Source organism: Vombatus ursinus, unplaced genomic scaffold (assembly GCF_900497805.2).
Source record: "Vombatus ursinus unplaced genomic scaffold, bare-nosed wombat genome assembly UNPS02010284.1, whole genome shotgun sequence".
Lineage (NCBI taxonomy): Eukaryota > Metazoa > Chordata > Mammalia > Diprotodontia > Vombatidae > Vombatus > Vombatus ursinus.
Window position 1 is genome coordinate 4923590 of NW_020950062.1, and position 15059 is coordinate 4938648.

Genomic DNA, 15059 nt, shown 5'->3' on the forward strand with positions numbered 1-15059 from the left:
CAGGTCTCTTCTAGCTTTAAATCTGTGACCCATATTTTGTAAATGAGATAATCATGACAAATGAGGGATAGTTACAAAGAAGGAGTTAATGTGTAATTGTAAAATGCTATGTAAGTATAATCTATTATTATTTTTTCCTATGCATTTTTTTGGGAGTCTAGACTTGCGCTTTTGTTGGTATGGGAACTTCTGGTAAGAAAATTCTCTCAACTAATATAGATCAGCACCTGTCTGCAATTTATATTTTTTGATAGTTGGCCTGGGGTACTGAAAGATTGGGCAGCTAGGTGGTGCAGTGGATAGAGTGCTATGCCTGGAGTCATAGTTAGAGTGCCAGATCTGGAGTCAGGATTCTTCCTGAGTTCAGATCTGGCCTTGAACACTTACTAGTTATGTGACTCTGGGCAAGTCACTTCACCTGTTTGCTCAGTTTCCTCATCTGTAAAATGAGTTGGAGAAGGAAATGGCAAACCTCTCCAGTTTCTTTGTCAAGAAAACCCCAAAAGGGATTACGGAGAGTCGTAAATAACTGAAAAACTAAGCAACAACAAGTCAAAGATGATGCCCAGCATCACACAGTCAGTATGTACAAGAGGCTGGACTTGAACCCAGGTCTTCCTGACTCTGAGGCCAGCTTTCCTGCTAATCTTTTTGTATAGCAGTACTAATGTACTTTTTTGTTTTTTTGAGGAGGGTGGGTATTCTCTGGAATTCCCCCACTGGGATGGTTTGCTTTTTTGGCTGTCCTGATGCATCCATGTAAATTACCCCAGCTATTTTTAAGGTCGTCTTCAATTAATCTAAAACATTTGAAATTATTTAAATATTAGACTTTATCTTGGATCATTGTTAACGTATCTCGAGGTGAAATGGTTTGTTGATTATAGCAGCCATTACTGGGCTTGTAAAGACATAATTTGTGGACAATTAAGACTCTTCTTCATGAGCTAGATGTGAGGGAAAGAGCAAATCATATAACTTCTTTGGGGACTGAATGCCTCATCTGTAAAATGTAGGTTATAGATTTAGAGCTGGAAGGGACCTTTGAAGTCCTCTAATCCAACCCCCCCCTCCCATTCTACAGATGAAGAAACAGGCCAGAGAAGTCTGGTGTCTTGCCCTGCATCCCAGAGGCAGTAAATAGCAGTCACAGGATTCAAGCCCAGCCCGTCTAAATGGGGTCTTTCCCTTTGTGCCACCCCTGCCTTAAGACAGGGAGTTAAGATGTAAATGACTTCTTTAGCTTCCTCCCTGCTTTTCTATCTTGGCCTCTCTAGTAACGCACAATTAGTGTACATAATGGAAACGGTGGAAATAATTCCTCTAATACAAAATGTTTTGTTATTAAAAGGTTTGCTCGTCCTCCGTTAATCATCTTCTCTGTGGATGGCTTCCGTGCATCCTACATGAAGAAAGGGAGCAAGGTCATGCCTAACATTGAAAAACTAAGTAAGAAATTTTACTATGCCTTCATACCCAACACCTGTGGCCTGCATGTTAACTTAATTTCCAGTTGATTTAGGTCTATGGATAGAACTCTTCTTACTTTGTATTTGTACAATGAAAGGACTTTGCTGTCTTGTGATATGAGGACCTATAAGAGAATTGTAAACTCCTGAATATGTGATAAAGTAGAAATGGTACACGCTAATTCTTAGTAATTTTGTAAGATAGGTTGTAAAAAGGCTTTTTTAGAGAATATGCAAATGGCAATTGTCCCTGTCTTGTCATCTAATGCTTTTCCATTTTTAACATCTATAATTGTGTTTTCAGGATCTTGTGGCACACATTCTCCTTACATGAGACCTGTCTACCCTACAAAAACCTTCCCTAACTTATATACCTTGGCAACTGTAAGTTTTTTTAAAAGGATGTATTTAATATATTCAAAGGAAGGATTCACACTGAGATTATATAAAGAGGAAAAATGTTTTTAAGAATTACTAAATAGTGTTGGAAGAGAAGCTAGCACGTTTTCAAACCTTATTCTTTCATCTGTAATTCACAGTAATGAGGTAGTTTTTACTTATGTCTCGATAAAAAGATATTTACTTTGACTTTAAATGCTAAAATCTTTATGCGTATTCCTCACTAAAGAAGTGTGTTGGTTTATTAGAAGAAAAAGGTTATTAGTGAAAAGTCATTTGAATTAGGACTAAGTGTGATATTCAGTTTTTCAAACCTAGTGGGCTCTGTTGTTTGTCCTCTGAGTTGGAGGTTTAATTATATTTTGCTGATTATGTAATTAGAATCTTAGGTATTCCTTAAGATTCAGGCAGCCACCATTTTTGTTTGCTTGGTGGTAGATGGGATAGGAGTATTGAGAAAATAAGGAAAAGAGAGTTAGAAGGGAGAAGAGGACTTTTAAATGAAGTGAAAGAGTTGTTAGTTAAGCTCCAAAATTCAGAAACTAATTAAAAGTGAAAAATATTTATGTTCTAATCCACTGTTCTCACATTGCTTAATGTTACATTACCCTCTTCAATAAAGAGCGTGGATAGTACATCATTAGAACATGCTTAAATTTATAATATATTTTAAAATTACTATTCTATAGATATCTACCAATGGGGATGAATGTTTCCTTTTGTAAGTAGGTAATTTGAGACATCTGTATACATATACATATATGTATTATATATGTGTATCTGTATATATGTGTGTATGTACACACGTATATATACATATGTGTATATGTACACATGTATATATGTATGTATGTGTATATATATGTATATATATCACAACACAACTTTCTAAAGTAGTTACTCTTAGACTAGGATTGTTCCTGACTTTTTTGCATATTGATGAAATTTTACTACTAAATCTTTTTTACATAGGGACTTTACCCTGAATCACATGGAATTGTTGGCAATTCAATGTATGATCCTGTATTTGATGCTACTTTCCACCTTCGAGGACGAGAGAAATTTAATCACAGATGGTGGGGAGGCCAACCAGTAAGTTTGAGTTTTTGCTGTGTTTTGGAAATTTTGGTTTTCTTTGGCTCATACCTGTGATTTGCATAATTTTGGGAAATCCTATTGTGCAAACACCCTCCAGCAGTTGGCAACCCAGCTATAATTTACAGTCTTAGAGCCACGAAGTATGGGGCACTGAGTGGTTGATCAGTCGATCAATAAGTGTTTATTAAGCTCTTACGTAGTGGTTGGTTATACCTAAGTATATGTCAGAGGTAGGATTTGATTCTTCCCTAATCTCCCTTCTTCCATTGCTGCGTGCTCCTTTGGAGTAATGTACCCCCAGATGTTACTCTGTGAGTACTTTTTTCTTGTTTGGTTGGGCTTTTGCCTCTTGTAAATCACTGAGGTGATACTTTTTTTCAGTTTAGTGAAATTAGAAAGCATAAAGTAATCGCTGGAAAATTAGATTAATATAATTAAATTCTGATTTTAGCAAGCATTCATTCAACAAATATTTATGGAGCAGACATGTTTGATCAAATGATTACATATTTATTTAGTACCTACAGTATGCAATACAGGTAAATGTAAAAAAAAATATGGTAGTCTCTACCCTCAGAGGGCTTACATAATAGTTGAAAAGACAAATTCAGACAGAGAGACTACATGAACCGCTGTAATAATTCAGGTTTGACATGGTCCTGAATTAGGGTGATAGCTGTGGAATGATAAGATTAAGGGAAATAGAGATAGATTTAATAGATGTTTTGAAGGAAGAATCAGAAAACTTAGGAATATAGATTTTCAACTGGAAAATATTTGCAAAGCACTTAGCACAGTGCCTGGCACATGTTTTATTGTTGTTATTTGATCTTTTTCAGTCATTTCCAGTTCTTCATGATCCCTTTTGGGAATTTTCCTTGGTAATGGTATTAGAGTGGTTTACTATTTCCTTCTCTAGCTTATTTTACAGATGAGGAAACTGAGGCAAACAGAGTTAAATAACTTGCCCAGGGTCACACAGCCAGCAAGTGTCCAAACTTGGCACATAGTAGATGCTTAATAAATGTTTATTCTTGTTCCTTCCTCTCTCCGCTTCTCCTTCCCATTGTATCACACTGCCTCAATAGCTGTCTTCATGTATTTGAAGGGCTATTACATATAAAAAGATTTAGTATTGCTACACTTGCCCCCATAGGGAGTAGTGGATGTAAGTTGCAAAGAGCACAACTTGATGGAAGGAAAAGCTTGTCATCAAGTAGGGTTAATCCAAAGTAGAATTGGCTTCTCCAGATGGTAGTGGATTTCCTCTTCTTAGAAGTCTTTAAACAATGGCTTAATGACCGTTTGTTAGGTATGTTTTAGCGGGGATTCTTGGTCAGATATGGGTTGCACTGGCTGGCTTTTGATTTCCATTCCAGTGCCAACAGATTATATGATTCTGCAATTGATGACATGCACAGAAAGAAGGAGAAGTTAGGGATAATTTGAATTTTCTGATCCTCCGTGATTGCTGATTGGGGAAGTAGTGATGTCATTTAAAGAAATAGGGGAGTATGTATCCTAGAAATGGGACACATCTATAGAATATTCAGAGGCACATAATTTCACAGGGTTTTCTACTAGAATTCCTCTCTTTGAGTGAAATGGTTCTTCATATAACTTAAACGTTATAAAGACAGCCCTAACTTGATTTTAGGATGGGAAAATATTATTTCTTAGCTACATTAAGAAACCCTTCATTGCGATCCCTCTCCATCACACCCAGATTTTTTAAGATCAACAAAATGGAGAGTAAAATAGAAGTTGTTGCCGCTGCTGCTGTTGTGTCTGACTCTTCCTGATCTGATTTGGGGCTTTCTTGGCAAAGAAACTGGAGTAGTTTTACCATTTCCTTCTTCAGCTTATTTTACAAATGTGGAAACTGAGGCAAAGAGGGTTAAGTGACTTGCTCAGGGTTATACAGTTAGTAAGTGTCTGAGGCTGGATTTGAACTTAGGAAGTTGAATCTTACTGACTCTAGGCTTGGTGCTGTATCCATCGTACTACCTAACCTGAAATTGAAGTACAGAGTATCTGCCTGGCTTTCAATAAAATCTTTCTTTATTGACTTGGGGTACATACAACCCATTTGCTTTAATGAGAAACAAGTTACCACACATATCTCCATGCCATCTCTTGTATTTATCCCTTTTTCTTCACTCACACAGCCGCCATCCTACTTCTGGTCTTTATAATATCATACTGGATCTATTGCAGTACCTTCCTATGTGGATTCCTTTTTCTACCTTCTTCAATCAATCCTCCACAGGGCTGCTAAAATAATCTTCCTAAAACAAAAATCACGTGACCATGTCACTCCGTCATTCAAGAATTCTTTAAGCGTTGAGTATCACTGACTCCCTCCTGCCTCTAAGATAATCTTTGTTATTGTGTCTAATCTTCCTTTTCAGAATTATTTCATGTCATTCATTTTCATGCACTTTACATTCTGTCCAAACTGACCTATTTAAATATTCCTTGACATCGCTATTCCGTTTCCTGCTTCTAACATTTGTACAGGTTTTATTCCATATCTAGAATGCATTTAGGATTACAGGATTCATATATAAAACTGAAAGAGACCTTCTCAGTCCTTTAGTCCAGCCCCATCATTTTATATGTGAGAAAATGAAAGCCAGAGAAGTTAAGGGGTTATTTAAGGTCAGTCCAGTCACTTTTCAGTCATGTCCGACTCTTTGTGACCCCATCTGGAGTTTTCTTGGCAAAGATATTGGAGTAGTTTGCTTGTTTAAGGTCACAAGGGAGTAACTGAGAGTTGGGATTTAAACTCAGGACCTCTGACTCCAAATCCAGTACACAACCTCACATACCATTCTATACTCCTTACTCCCTTCTGCCTCAGAGACAGTCCTTATCTTCCTTTAAGGATCAATTTAGGCACCACCTCCAACAGGAACCAACTCTTGATCCCTCTTAGTTGGAGGTACTCACAATGCTCATTGGATTGGATTAGATTAAACAAATAGATATTATATTGCTGATAGAGAGTAGAGTTCAAATGCTTGACATCAGGGACCAGAGACATGGTTCCCATAAGTGTGTTCCATTGCATACATTCAGGTAGAGTCACTGAGAAGACGCATGTGGTCTGACTTGTATCTAAAACTGTTTGCCATGTCTTCATAGGTATTTAAGAGAAAATAAAGGGCAAATATAACTTTCATTTTAAAGTACCACTCTTTGAAAAATGGGGCAGCTAGGTGGAGCAGTGGATAGAGCGCTGGGCCTGGAGTCAGAAAGACCTGAGTTTGAATGTGGCCTCAGCCACTTATTAAGAGTGTGACCCTGTTTGCTTCAATTTCCTCATCTATGAAATGAGCTGGAGAAGGAAATGACAAACCACTCTAGTATCTTTGCCAAGAAAACCCCCAAAGTGGTTGTGAAGAGTCAGACACAACTGAAATCACTGAACAACCAGTTGCTTTGAAAAAAGGTCAGCTGTACCTGAAATAGTGGGATTTCAAAATAGAAGGTCAGTGGGCAAATGTAAAATGTAGACTTTCCACCAAAAAAAAAGTTGATGGAAGATCTCCCTGTTCATTCATGTTCAATGCTTCTTTTCAATGGATTTTCTGATTCTGCTCTCTTTACTAATGCTAGACTCTCATGGGACCTTGGTGGCCCAAGTCAGGATCATAGTGAAATGTTGTTTATGGGTTGGATTTTTACAAACAAGGTTCATGAAAGAGTAACATTTAAGAGTCAATTAAAATTTTATCTAAATAGTTTTCTGTTAAAACACAAACCACCTGGTTTCTTTTCTAACTTCGTTGTGGAATTCAAACTTGTTTGGGGACACACCAAAGCTAGAGATAAAAGGCAGTTTTATCAAGTTGGGCTTGGTTGCCCCAGTATTGACATTGTTTCCTTTGGCTTAGCATGATCCAGGAAGAAGAAAAGTCATTCTAAGAGCTTCTGTAGATGTGATTATCAGACAGGAGGTGTAGTATTAACTGAGGGAACAAAATGAGGTCACTTTTTCAACTCTGCTACTCAACCATTTCATGTGTGTCTGTTTTCCAAATATTTTTTTCAAGAAGACAACAACGGGCTTTAACCAAACATATCCCTAAAGAAATTAAGACCTGCTTAAAATTTGATTTGTTATTTATGTTATCATCTTGAAGCAAAATGGCTGCCAAACATATTTTCAAGTGGATTTATCTTAAAGCAAAGGGCACATGATAGATTTGCAATTTCATGTGCAATCATCTCTTTTATTATACTATTATAGAAGTGCTTGTTTTATTCCATAAATTAAAAATAAAATAAAATTTAAAACACTCAATTTTTCATAATAACAAAACAAATATTTGTTGAGCATTGATTGTGTGCAAGACCCAAGGTGAGCTGTTGGGAATACTTAGATGAAAAATAACAGCATCCCTTCAATTAGATTACTTACAGACTAATAGATATGATGTGTGTAAAAACCTCAAGTGGAGTCATGAAGAGTTGGACACAACTCAACAACAACAAAATTAGATTCCAAATAGAATTTGGTAAGGGAAAGAAGAGGTCAAAGAGTAATTCAGCAAGGATTTATCAAGCATCTTCTATGTGTAAGGTCAATTCTAGGAGGTGGAGCTACAGAGGCAAAAATGAAACAGTCCCTGCCCTCAAGAAGCTTATTAGATCACTTTTCACTGGTAGGATCACATGGAGATAAAAGTCAGATGAAAAAAGTAATGTCCTCAGCCTGCTACCTTAACACAAACTAGGCACATTGTCCATAACCATAGACAAATTCTGCTGTTTCTGCAGCTGTTTGAGAAAATAATATTTCTTGTCACCCCTCTCCCATCTTCTACCTTCACTGATTATTTAGCTGTGAATGCTGTCATTAGGCAGTTTTTCCTAAAATAGCTTTAGGTTTTGATTCAGCTAGCCCAACTATTTCTCCAATGGCCAATGTTGAGAGGTCTTACACTTTTTCATTTTGCCAACCTTCAAATGGCTGACCCCATTATTCTGGTAGCCAGGACTGGTAAAGCAATGGATTAGATTAAAGGATGCTTCCAATCATGGCTCAACAGTTGGAAAAAAAATCCCCAAAGAAGTGAAATATTCAAGAAGGAGGCAGAAAAGAAGAGCAGACGAAGGTTAAAGTAGATACTGCTTTAGGGAGAATGGATGTTAAACTGTCTTGGAACAACAACTTTTCCTCTATTTAAACCAAAATTATAACCATATGGGGTTAAGTGGATGAATCTTAGAGAGAGCTCTCACAGGCACGCCACTTGAAGGGGTACCAGGAGAAATTGTTTCTTCTGTGTTCTTTACTAATGATTTGTGCCCCTTTGCTAAAGAGAATGAATTTCTGATAAATAATCCAAGTCTTTAGGAGTTTGGGGACCCTCAGGGATTTTCATTGACTCTTGTGATTCCTTTTCCTTTGTATAGGGAAGGGTTTTGAATTGAAAAAGAGAATGAAGATATTTAAGAGCTGTTATGCCTTGATTCCCCCTTTTTAAAGCAAAAGCCAGATATCAGAGATGTCAAATTAAAATCAAGTAGTCACTTAAAAATCATTTATTAAGTGCCCACTGTGTGCCAGGTACTGTGCAAAACACTGGGGACACAAAAAGAGGCAAAAGACAGGCCCTGCCCTCAAGGAACTTACAACCTAATGGGAAAGATAATATGCAGATGTATACACACACACACACACACACACACACACACACACACACACAGAGCAAGCTATATACAGGATAAATGAGATAATTAACAGAGGAAAGGTATTGGAATTAAGTAACCCAAGTTGGGGAAGGCTTCCTGTAGAAGGTAGGGTTTTAGTTGGGGCCTTAAAGGAAGCCAGAGAAGCCGGTAGTATTAACATAATGCTATATTATATAGGGTTGTGGAGGTACAGGAAGGTAACAGAAGGTGTGGTCCCTCCCTTTAAGGGAATGAACTCTAGTTGGGGCAAGGAGATGTGCCCATGAGAAGTGATTCCAGAACAATTAAAACACCACATGTTGGCAAGTACTGAATATCGTAGCCCCAAGTCCTTAGGGAATAAGGAAGGGGGAGAGTGGGTCTAAAGTGGAGAGGACTTCCTGGATCTTGTGACTCATTCATTACACGATGCCCCTGAGGAAGGCCAGTTTTATTAGCTCCATTTGTGTTCAGATGTAGATTCTGAGCACAGAGCTTTATTCTGTCAAGATTCAACTCAAATACCAGGTTCCTGGGAGATACAAAGATGTATAAATCATTTCTATCATCAAGGAGCTTACAACATAGATAGGAATATGGGACAGAGGAAACATGCACACACACAGAGACACACACACAGACACACACACATGTGTCAGTGTGTGTGTGTGTCCCCAAAAAGCTATTAAAACTTAAAACTGCATCCATTTGGGATACCCTGTACACAAATACAAACACATATGTGTATGTATATATAGGTAGATATATATAAATATATATTTATCTCTCTTTCTCTATCTATCTATCAGTCTGTCTGTCTGTCTATGGCAATCATAAATATATATGAAAAGACCAGTAGTATTACTTGTGGGTAGGGATAGGGATCAAAGGAAATTTCATTGAGGAGGTGACATTGGCTTGGCCTTGAAAGAGAGGCAAATATTGTATTGTGGAAAAAGTATATATTTTCAAGTAAAAGGATCTATGTTCAAATCCTGGCTCTTCTACATACTACCTGTATTCTTGGATCACTTCCCATTTCTGGAACTCAGTTACTTACTTCATTTGATGAAGGCATTGGACTAGATGATTTCCAAAGTTACTCGCTGTTAGAGGCAGCAGCGGAGTGGATAGAATATTGGACCTGGAGTTTGGAAGACTTGAGTTCAAATCCAGCCTTAGACACTTCCTAATTATGTGACTGAGGGCAAGTTACTTAAACTTGTCTGTCTCGGTGTCTCCATCTGTAAAATGAGGATAATATTAGCACCTACCTCACAGCATTGTTGTAAGGTTAAAATGAGGTAATATTTATAAAGCACTTAGCAAACCTTAAGGACCATGTAGATGCTATTATTGTTGTTGTTGTTCTTGTTCTGGTATTAAATCCTTTGATCCTGGGATAGCTAGGATTTAAACAGTTATAGAAATATAGAAGGAACTTGAGAAGGAGTGAGGGCTGACTTTGGAGTTGGGATAACCTGGGTTCAAATCCTGCTTCTGATGCATATTGGCTTCCCAATTGCTTGACCTTTCAATGTTCAGTGGAACTCCCCAAGACAAAAACATGTAGACAATTGCCTATCTGCATGGTTAGAGGGAATTTCCTTACAGAGAGCTCTTTACACCAGTGAAATAATTCGTTGTTGTTATTCAGTCATTTCAGTTGTGTCCAACTCTTCGATCTCCGTCCATGGGGTTTTCTTGGCAAAGATACTGGAGTGGTTTGCCATTTCCTTCTCCATGGTTAAACAGAGGTTAAGTGACTTGTCCAGGGTCACATGGCTAGGAAGTGTCTGAGGCTGAATTTGAACTCAGGTCTTTGTGACTCTAATCTCAGCAGTCTGTCCCCTGTACTACCCATTTGCCCAATGAAATATAGGGCTAGACCAAAAAAAATCCTGAAGAGCTATCACTATGCAGTCTGCAGTAGCTCATGTTAAAATAGTTACAAAGTACTTGACGTGAACAAATTTGCTTCAGAGCAGCCCTATTGGGCAAGTAGTACAAGGCTTAGCATCTTTATTCAACTGACTGTGTGACCCTGGACAGGACAGTGGCATTCTCACAGTCTTAGGGAAGTCTCCAAAACTCTAAAGTTGTAGAGAAGATGCCCACCTGTGGGTAGAGGGAGTTTTCCTTGTTCCCTAAGCCAGGGAAATCACAGCTCCCGCACTTGTCTCTAACAGCTGAGAAAACTGTGGCCCAGGGAGATGAAAGGACTCACCCGAGGCCATATGGGTCATGAATGCTAGAACCCAGATCTTTTCTGTACGGATGATGATCAAGATAATAGTAACAGCTGGGATTTAGATAGCATTTAAAGGTTTGCCAAGCACTTTACATGTGTTTGGGCAGCTAGGTGGTGCCACAGTGTGTAGAGTGCTGAGCCTGGAGTCAGGAAGACATCTTTCTGAGTTCAAATCTGGTTTCAGACACTTACTAGCTGTGTGATCCTGGGCAAATCACTTAACCTTGTTTGCCTCAGTTTTCTCATCTGTAAAATGAGGTGGAGAAGGAAATGGCAAACCACTCTAGTATCTTTGGCAAGAAAACCTCAACACGGAAGAGTGAAAACTACTGAAATGACTCAATAACAACAACAAATGACATGTCTTTGACTTTCACAATAACCCTGTGGGGTAGGTGCTGTTATTATCCACATTTTACTGATGAAAAAAATTGAAGCTGAGAGATTGAATGGTCACACAAATAACGTCTAAGGCAGGATTTGAACTCTGATCTTCCTGACCCACAACCAGCTCTCTACCTATTAGGCTATCTATCTGCCTTGTACTGATTAAGACTTCAGCAAGCTTATAGAAAAGGATCTTATATTATATTCTCATATTTGAATTGAAATACAGAAAAAGCAATGATTTTCTCACCTGTGTAATAGTCCACAGAACAGTAAATATAAAAGAATAATATCAGAACACTTATTCCACAAGTTTCTAACTGAACTCTTTTGAACGAGATTAGAGTAATTGACCTATAATAATAACAATAACAATAATAGCTGACATTTAAATAGTGATTGAAAGTTTACAAAGCACTTTCTGTATAATAGCCTATTTGACTTCACAACAAAACTGTGAAGTAGGCACTAAATTTGTCATTATCTCTGTTTTATTGATGACAGAACTAAGATTTGGAGAAATCAAATGCCTACTATTAGAGGCAGGATTTGAACCCACATCCTTCTGTCTCATTGTCCAGCGCTTTAAATACCCCACTGCCTCACAGACTCAGGCAGTCATGAGGTGGTGGTAAAAGCCCTGAATTTAGAGCTTATGTATGACCTAGTCTTTCCATATGCCACATCTGCCTCCCTCAGAGTTAATTTATTTTGGTTTGACTGGAACATAGTGTATGTGAAGGGGTGTAGCGTGAAATAAAGCTTAGAAATGGAAGTCGGAGCCAGCTTGTGGAGGGTCTTGTAAGAATAGCCCTTCGGATTGATATTGGCAAAGCCTTGGATGGTTTGCTCTTTGCATCTGAGGGCCCTTGTGATTTTGCTTTGGTGTAATCTCCTGGAATGAAACTTTGCATGCCCGTTAGAACATTTGATGTCTGTGATGTATGACTTGTGTTTGTGGCCAAGAGGTCTCACCAGCATCAGGAGAATGAGGACATTTATGCCTACTCAATCTGTCATGTGGAATCAATTTAGAATCCCAGTGATCAGGAGGGGTTGTAACATCATTGAATCCCTGAGATTTATGTAATGATAATTACATTATCATTATTATTATTAATAAATAATAGTATAATTATTTGTAAATAATAAATGTACAACATGCAATACCAAGATTTATTAATAATTAATTATAATTATGTGTGACAATAAACAATTGTACTAATTAATTAAGAATGTAATATTAATATAATACATGTTATATGATTGTATATACTTTATTATTATTATTATTAAGCTTTAAGGTTTGGAAAATTCATTATATATGTTATCTCGTTTGATCCTTAGGACCCTCTTGGACATAGGTGCTGTTATTATGCTTATTTTACAGCTGAGGAAACTGAGTCTGACAGAGACTAAGTGACTGGTCTAGGATCACATAGTAAGGGTCTGGGGCAGAATTCAAAGTGAGGTCTTTCTGACTTCAAGTCCAGTACTGGATACTCTGCTACCTGGTTTGTTTAAAGGCATCATGGTATGGTGGAATGAGCACTTGAGTAGGGGCACTGGGTTAACTTTAGCCTCTGCCAACCATCTATATGACCTTAAGTAATTTAGCTTCCCTCCCTCAGCCTCAGTTTTCTCAGCTGTCAAATGGGTATGGGAATGATACATGCCTTGTCTACATCATAGGGATCATAGATCTGGAGCTGGAATGGACCTTCAAGGCTTTCTAGTGCTACTTTCTCATTTTATAGAGGGGAAAACTGAGACTCATAAGTTCACATAGATAGTACATGTCAGAGATGGGCTTTGTACCCAGGTCTTCTGAATTTAGAGCCATTATTCTTTCCACAAAGACAATGGTAGATTATTCCTACAAATACTTCTATTTGAACACAGCTGATGGGAATTAGCTCCTGGAATTGATGTATTATGCTACACTTGGGCTCATACTTATAGAGATAGAAAGAAATCTTAAGATCTTAGAGATCATTTAGTCCAACCCTCTCATTTTACAGATGAGAAAGGGGCTGTTGTAAGAATGATTTCAGGAATTGGTGATGCATTCCAGACATCTCTGCTTTTGGGGTGTCTGCGGCTGGTAGATATCTTGAGCTTGGGAGATCTGACTCTACAGTAGGACTAAAGCTGATTGGATATCCTCGCTTAATCTAGCATCAATATGGTGAACCCCCAAGAGGCAGGGGTTGCATGAGCAGGGGTAAACTGGTCCATGAAGGAAAGGGAGTGGATCCAAGCTCCTGTGCCATCAGGAGTAGTCTTCTAACCCAAGTGAGACAGAGAGCCAGTCTTTTAAATTCAGTGAGCAGAGGTTTCCTTGCTAAAGCACATTACAGAATTTTTATTTATTTTTTTCAGAATTTTTATAGCTTAGTAGATGATCTTCAGAAGTTGTGGCCAAAACAAGAACAAAAAACATTACTCTTTAGCAAACTTAATAAAGGGCCTCTATTGAGCATAACTAGATGGGTCCTCAGATGCTAATTAATAATAATAATAATAATAATAATAAGGATGATGATGATGATGTTAATGTGCCTGTTGTGTTTCAGAGAGCAGCTAGGTGTTGCTGTGGATAAAGTTCAGGGTTTGAAGTCAAGAAAACCTCATCTTCCTGAGTTCAAATCCAGTCTCAGATATTTACTATCTGTGTGACCCTGGGCAAGTAACCCTGTTTGCCTTAATTTCCTCATCTATAAAATGACCTGGAGAAGGAAATGGAAAACCGTTCCAGTATCTTTGCCAAGAAAACCCCAAATGGGGTGACAAAGAGTTGGACACAACTGAGAAACAAATGAACAAGAGCAAAATCGTATTCTAGGCCTTGCACTAAGCCCTGGGGATACAAAGAGAGGTAAAGGAGTGCTTGCCTTCAAGAAACTCCCATTTGAGGGATTTCTACCCTTTATGTACTAAGAAGCTCCATACAGTCTAAATTGGAAATCATCAACAGAGGAAAGAATTTGAGTGAAGAAGGATTGGGAAAAGCTTCTACTAGAAGATGGGATTTAGTTGGCACTTGAAAGATATTCTTTAAAGTTTGCAAAGCACTTTGCATATATTATGTCATTTGAGCCTCACAGCAATTCTGTGAGATCTGATGCCATGATTATCCCCATTTTATAGTTGGAGAAACTGATACACAGGGAGATATAGTATCTTGTTCAGGGTCATACAGCTAGTAAATGTCTGAAGCAGGATTTGAACCCAGCTCTTTTTGACTTTAAGCCCAGTTCTATATCTGCTAGGTCACCTCACTGCCTCAGATACATAGTTTGTTGGGCTTCTTTCTAGTCAAAGACTTTTCAGCTGATAAAGAGCACTGGAGCTTGTACTCTGTTAGCATTGCCTTTGAGAACACGGAGTCATCTTCACGGCACACTGAGGCATGACTCTTAGTGATGGCCAAGAAGACATAAAGCACTTACAGTGTACCTGAAAGCGAGGTGGTCTGATAATGGGAGCTGTGAAATCGCAGAATTGGATAGTTTCCACCAAATGTGCTGGGTAAATTTCCATGATGCCAGGCCGCTGGGCGTTGCTCCAGGAGGAGTGGCTGCCCGCCCTCCTGCTGCTTTTCTGTCTCCCCCACTCACTCTGGAAATGCATGACTGCCTTCTTGGCTTCTCCAAAGCCACGTGATCCTGCCTCACTGCTTTCTGATTCCCTGGCACCAGGTTTACCTAAATCACAGATAGCCTTGTTTCAATTCATCAGATGGTTCAGCCATGAAAGGATGGATCAAAGAC

The 15059-nt window shown here is 38.3% G+C and overlaps 1 protein-coding gene across 4 annotated transcripts in view; it reads left to right on the top strand.

Moving 5' to 3' along the window:
- ENPP2 (ectonucleotide pyrophosphatase/phosphodiesterase 2) overlaps positions 1 to 15059 on the top strand; it is a 186816-nt gene that overhangs the window by 80363 nt on the left and 91394 nt on the right. For all 4 annotated transcript variants that reach the window (XM_027854024.1, XM_027854026.1, XM_027854023.1 and 1 more), the window contains exons 6-8: positions 1352 to 1449; positions 1774 to 1853; positions 2841 to 2960. In XM_027854024.1, the coding sequence (XP_027709825.1) occupies positions 1352 to 1449; positions 1774 to 1853; positions 2841 to 2960 (298 nt within the window). The remainder of the gene's footprint in view (positions 1 to 1351; positions 1450 to 1773; positions 1854 to 2840; positions 2961 to 15059) is intronic.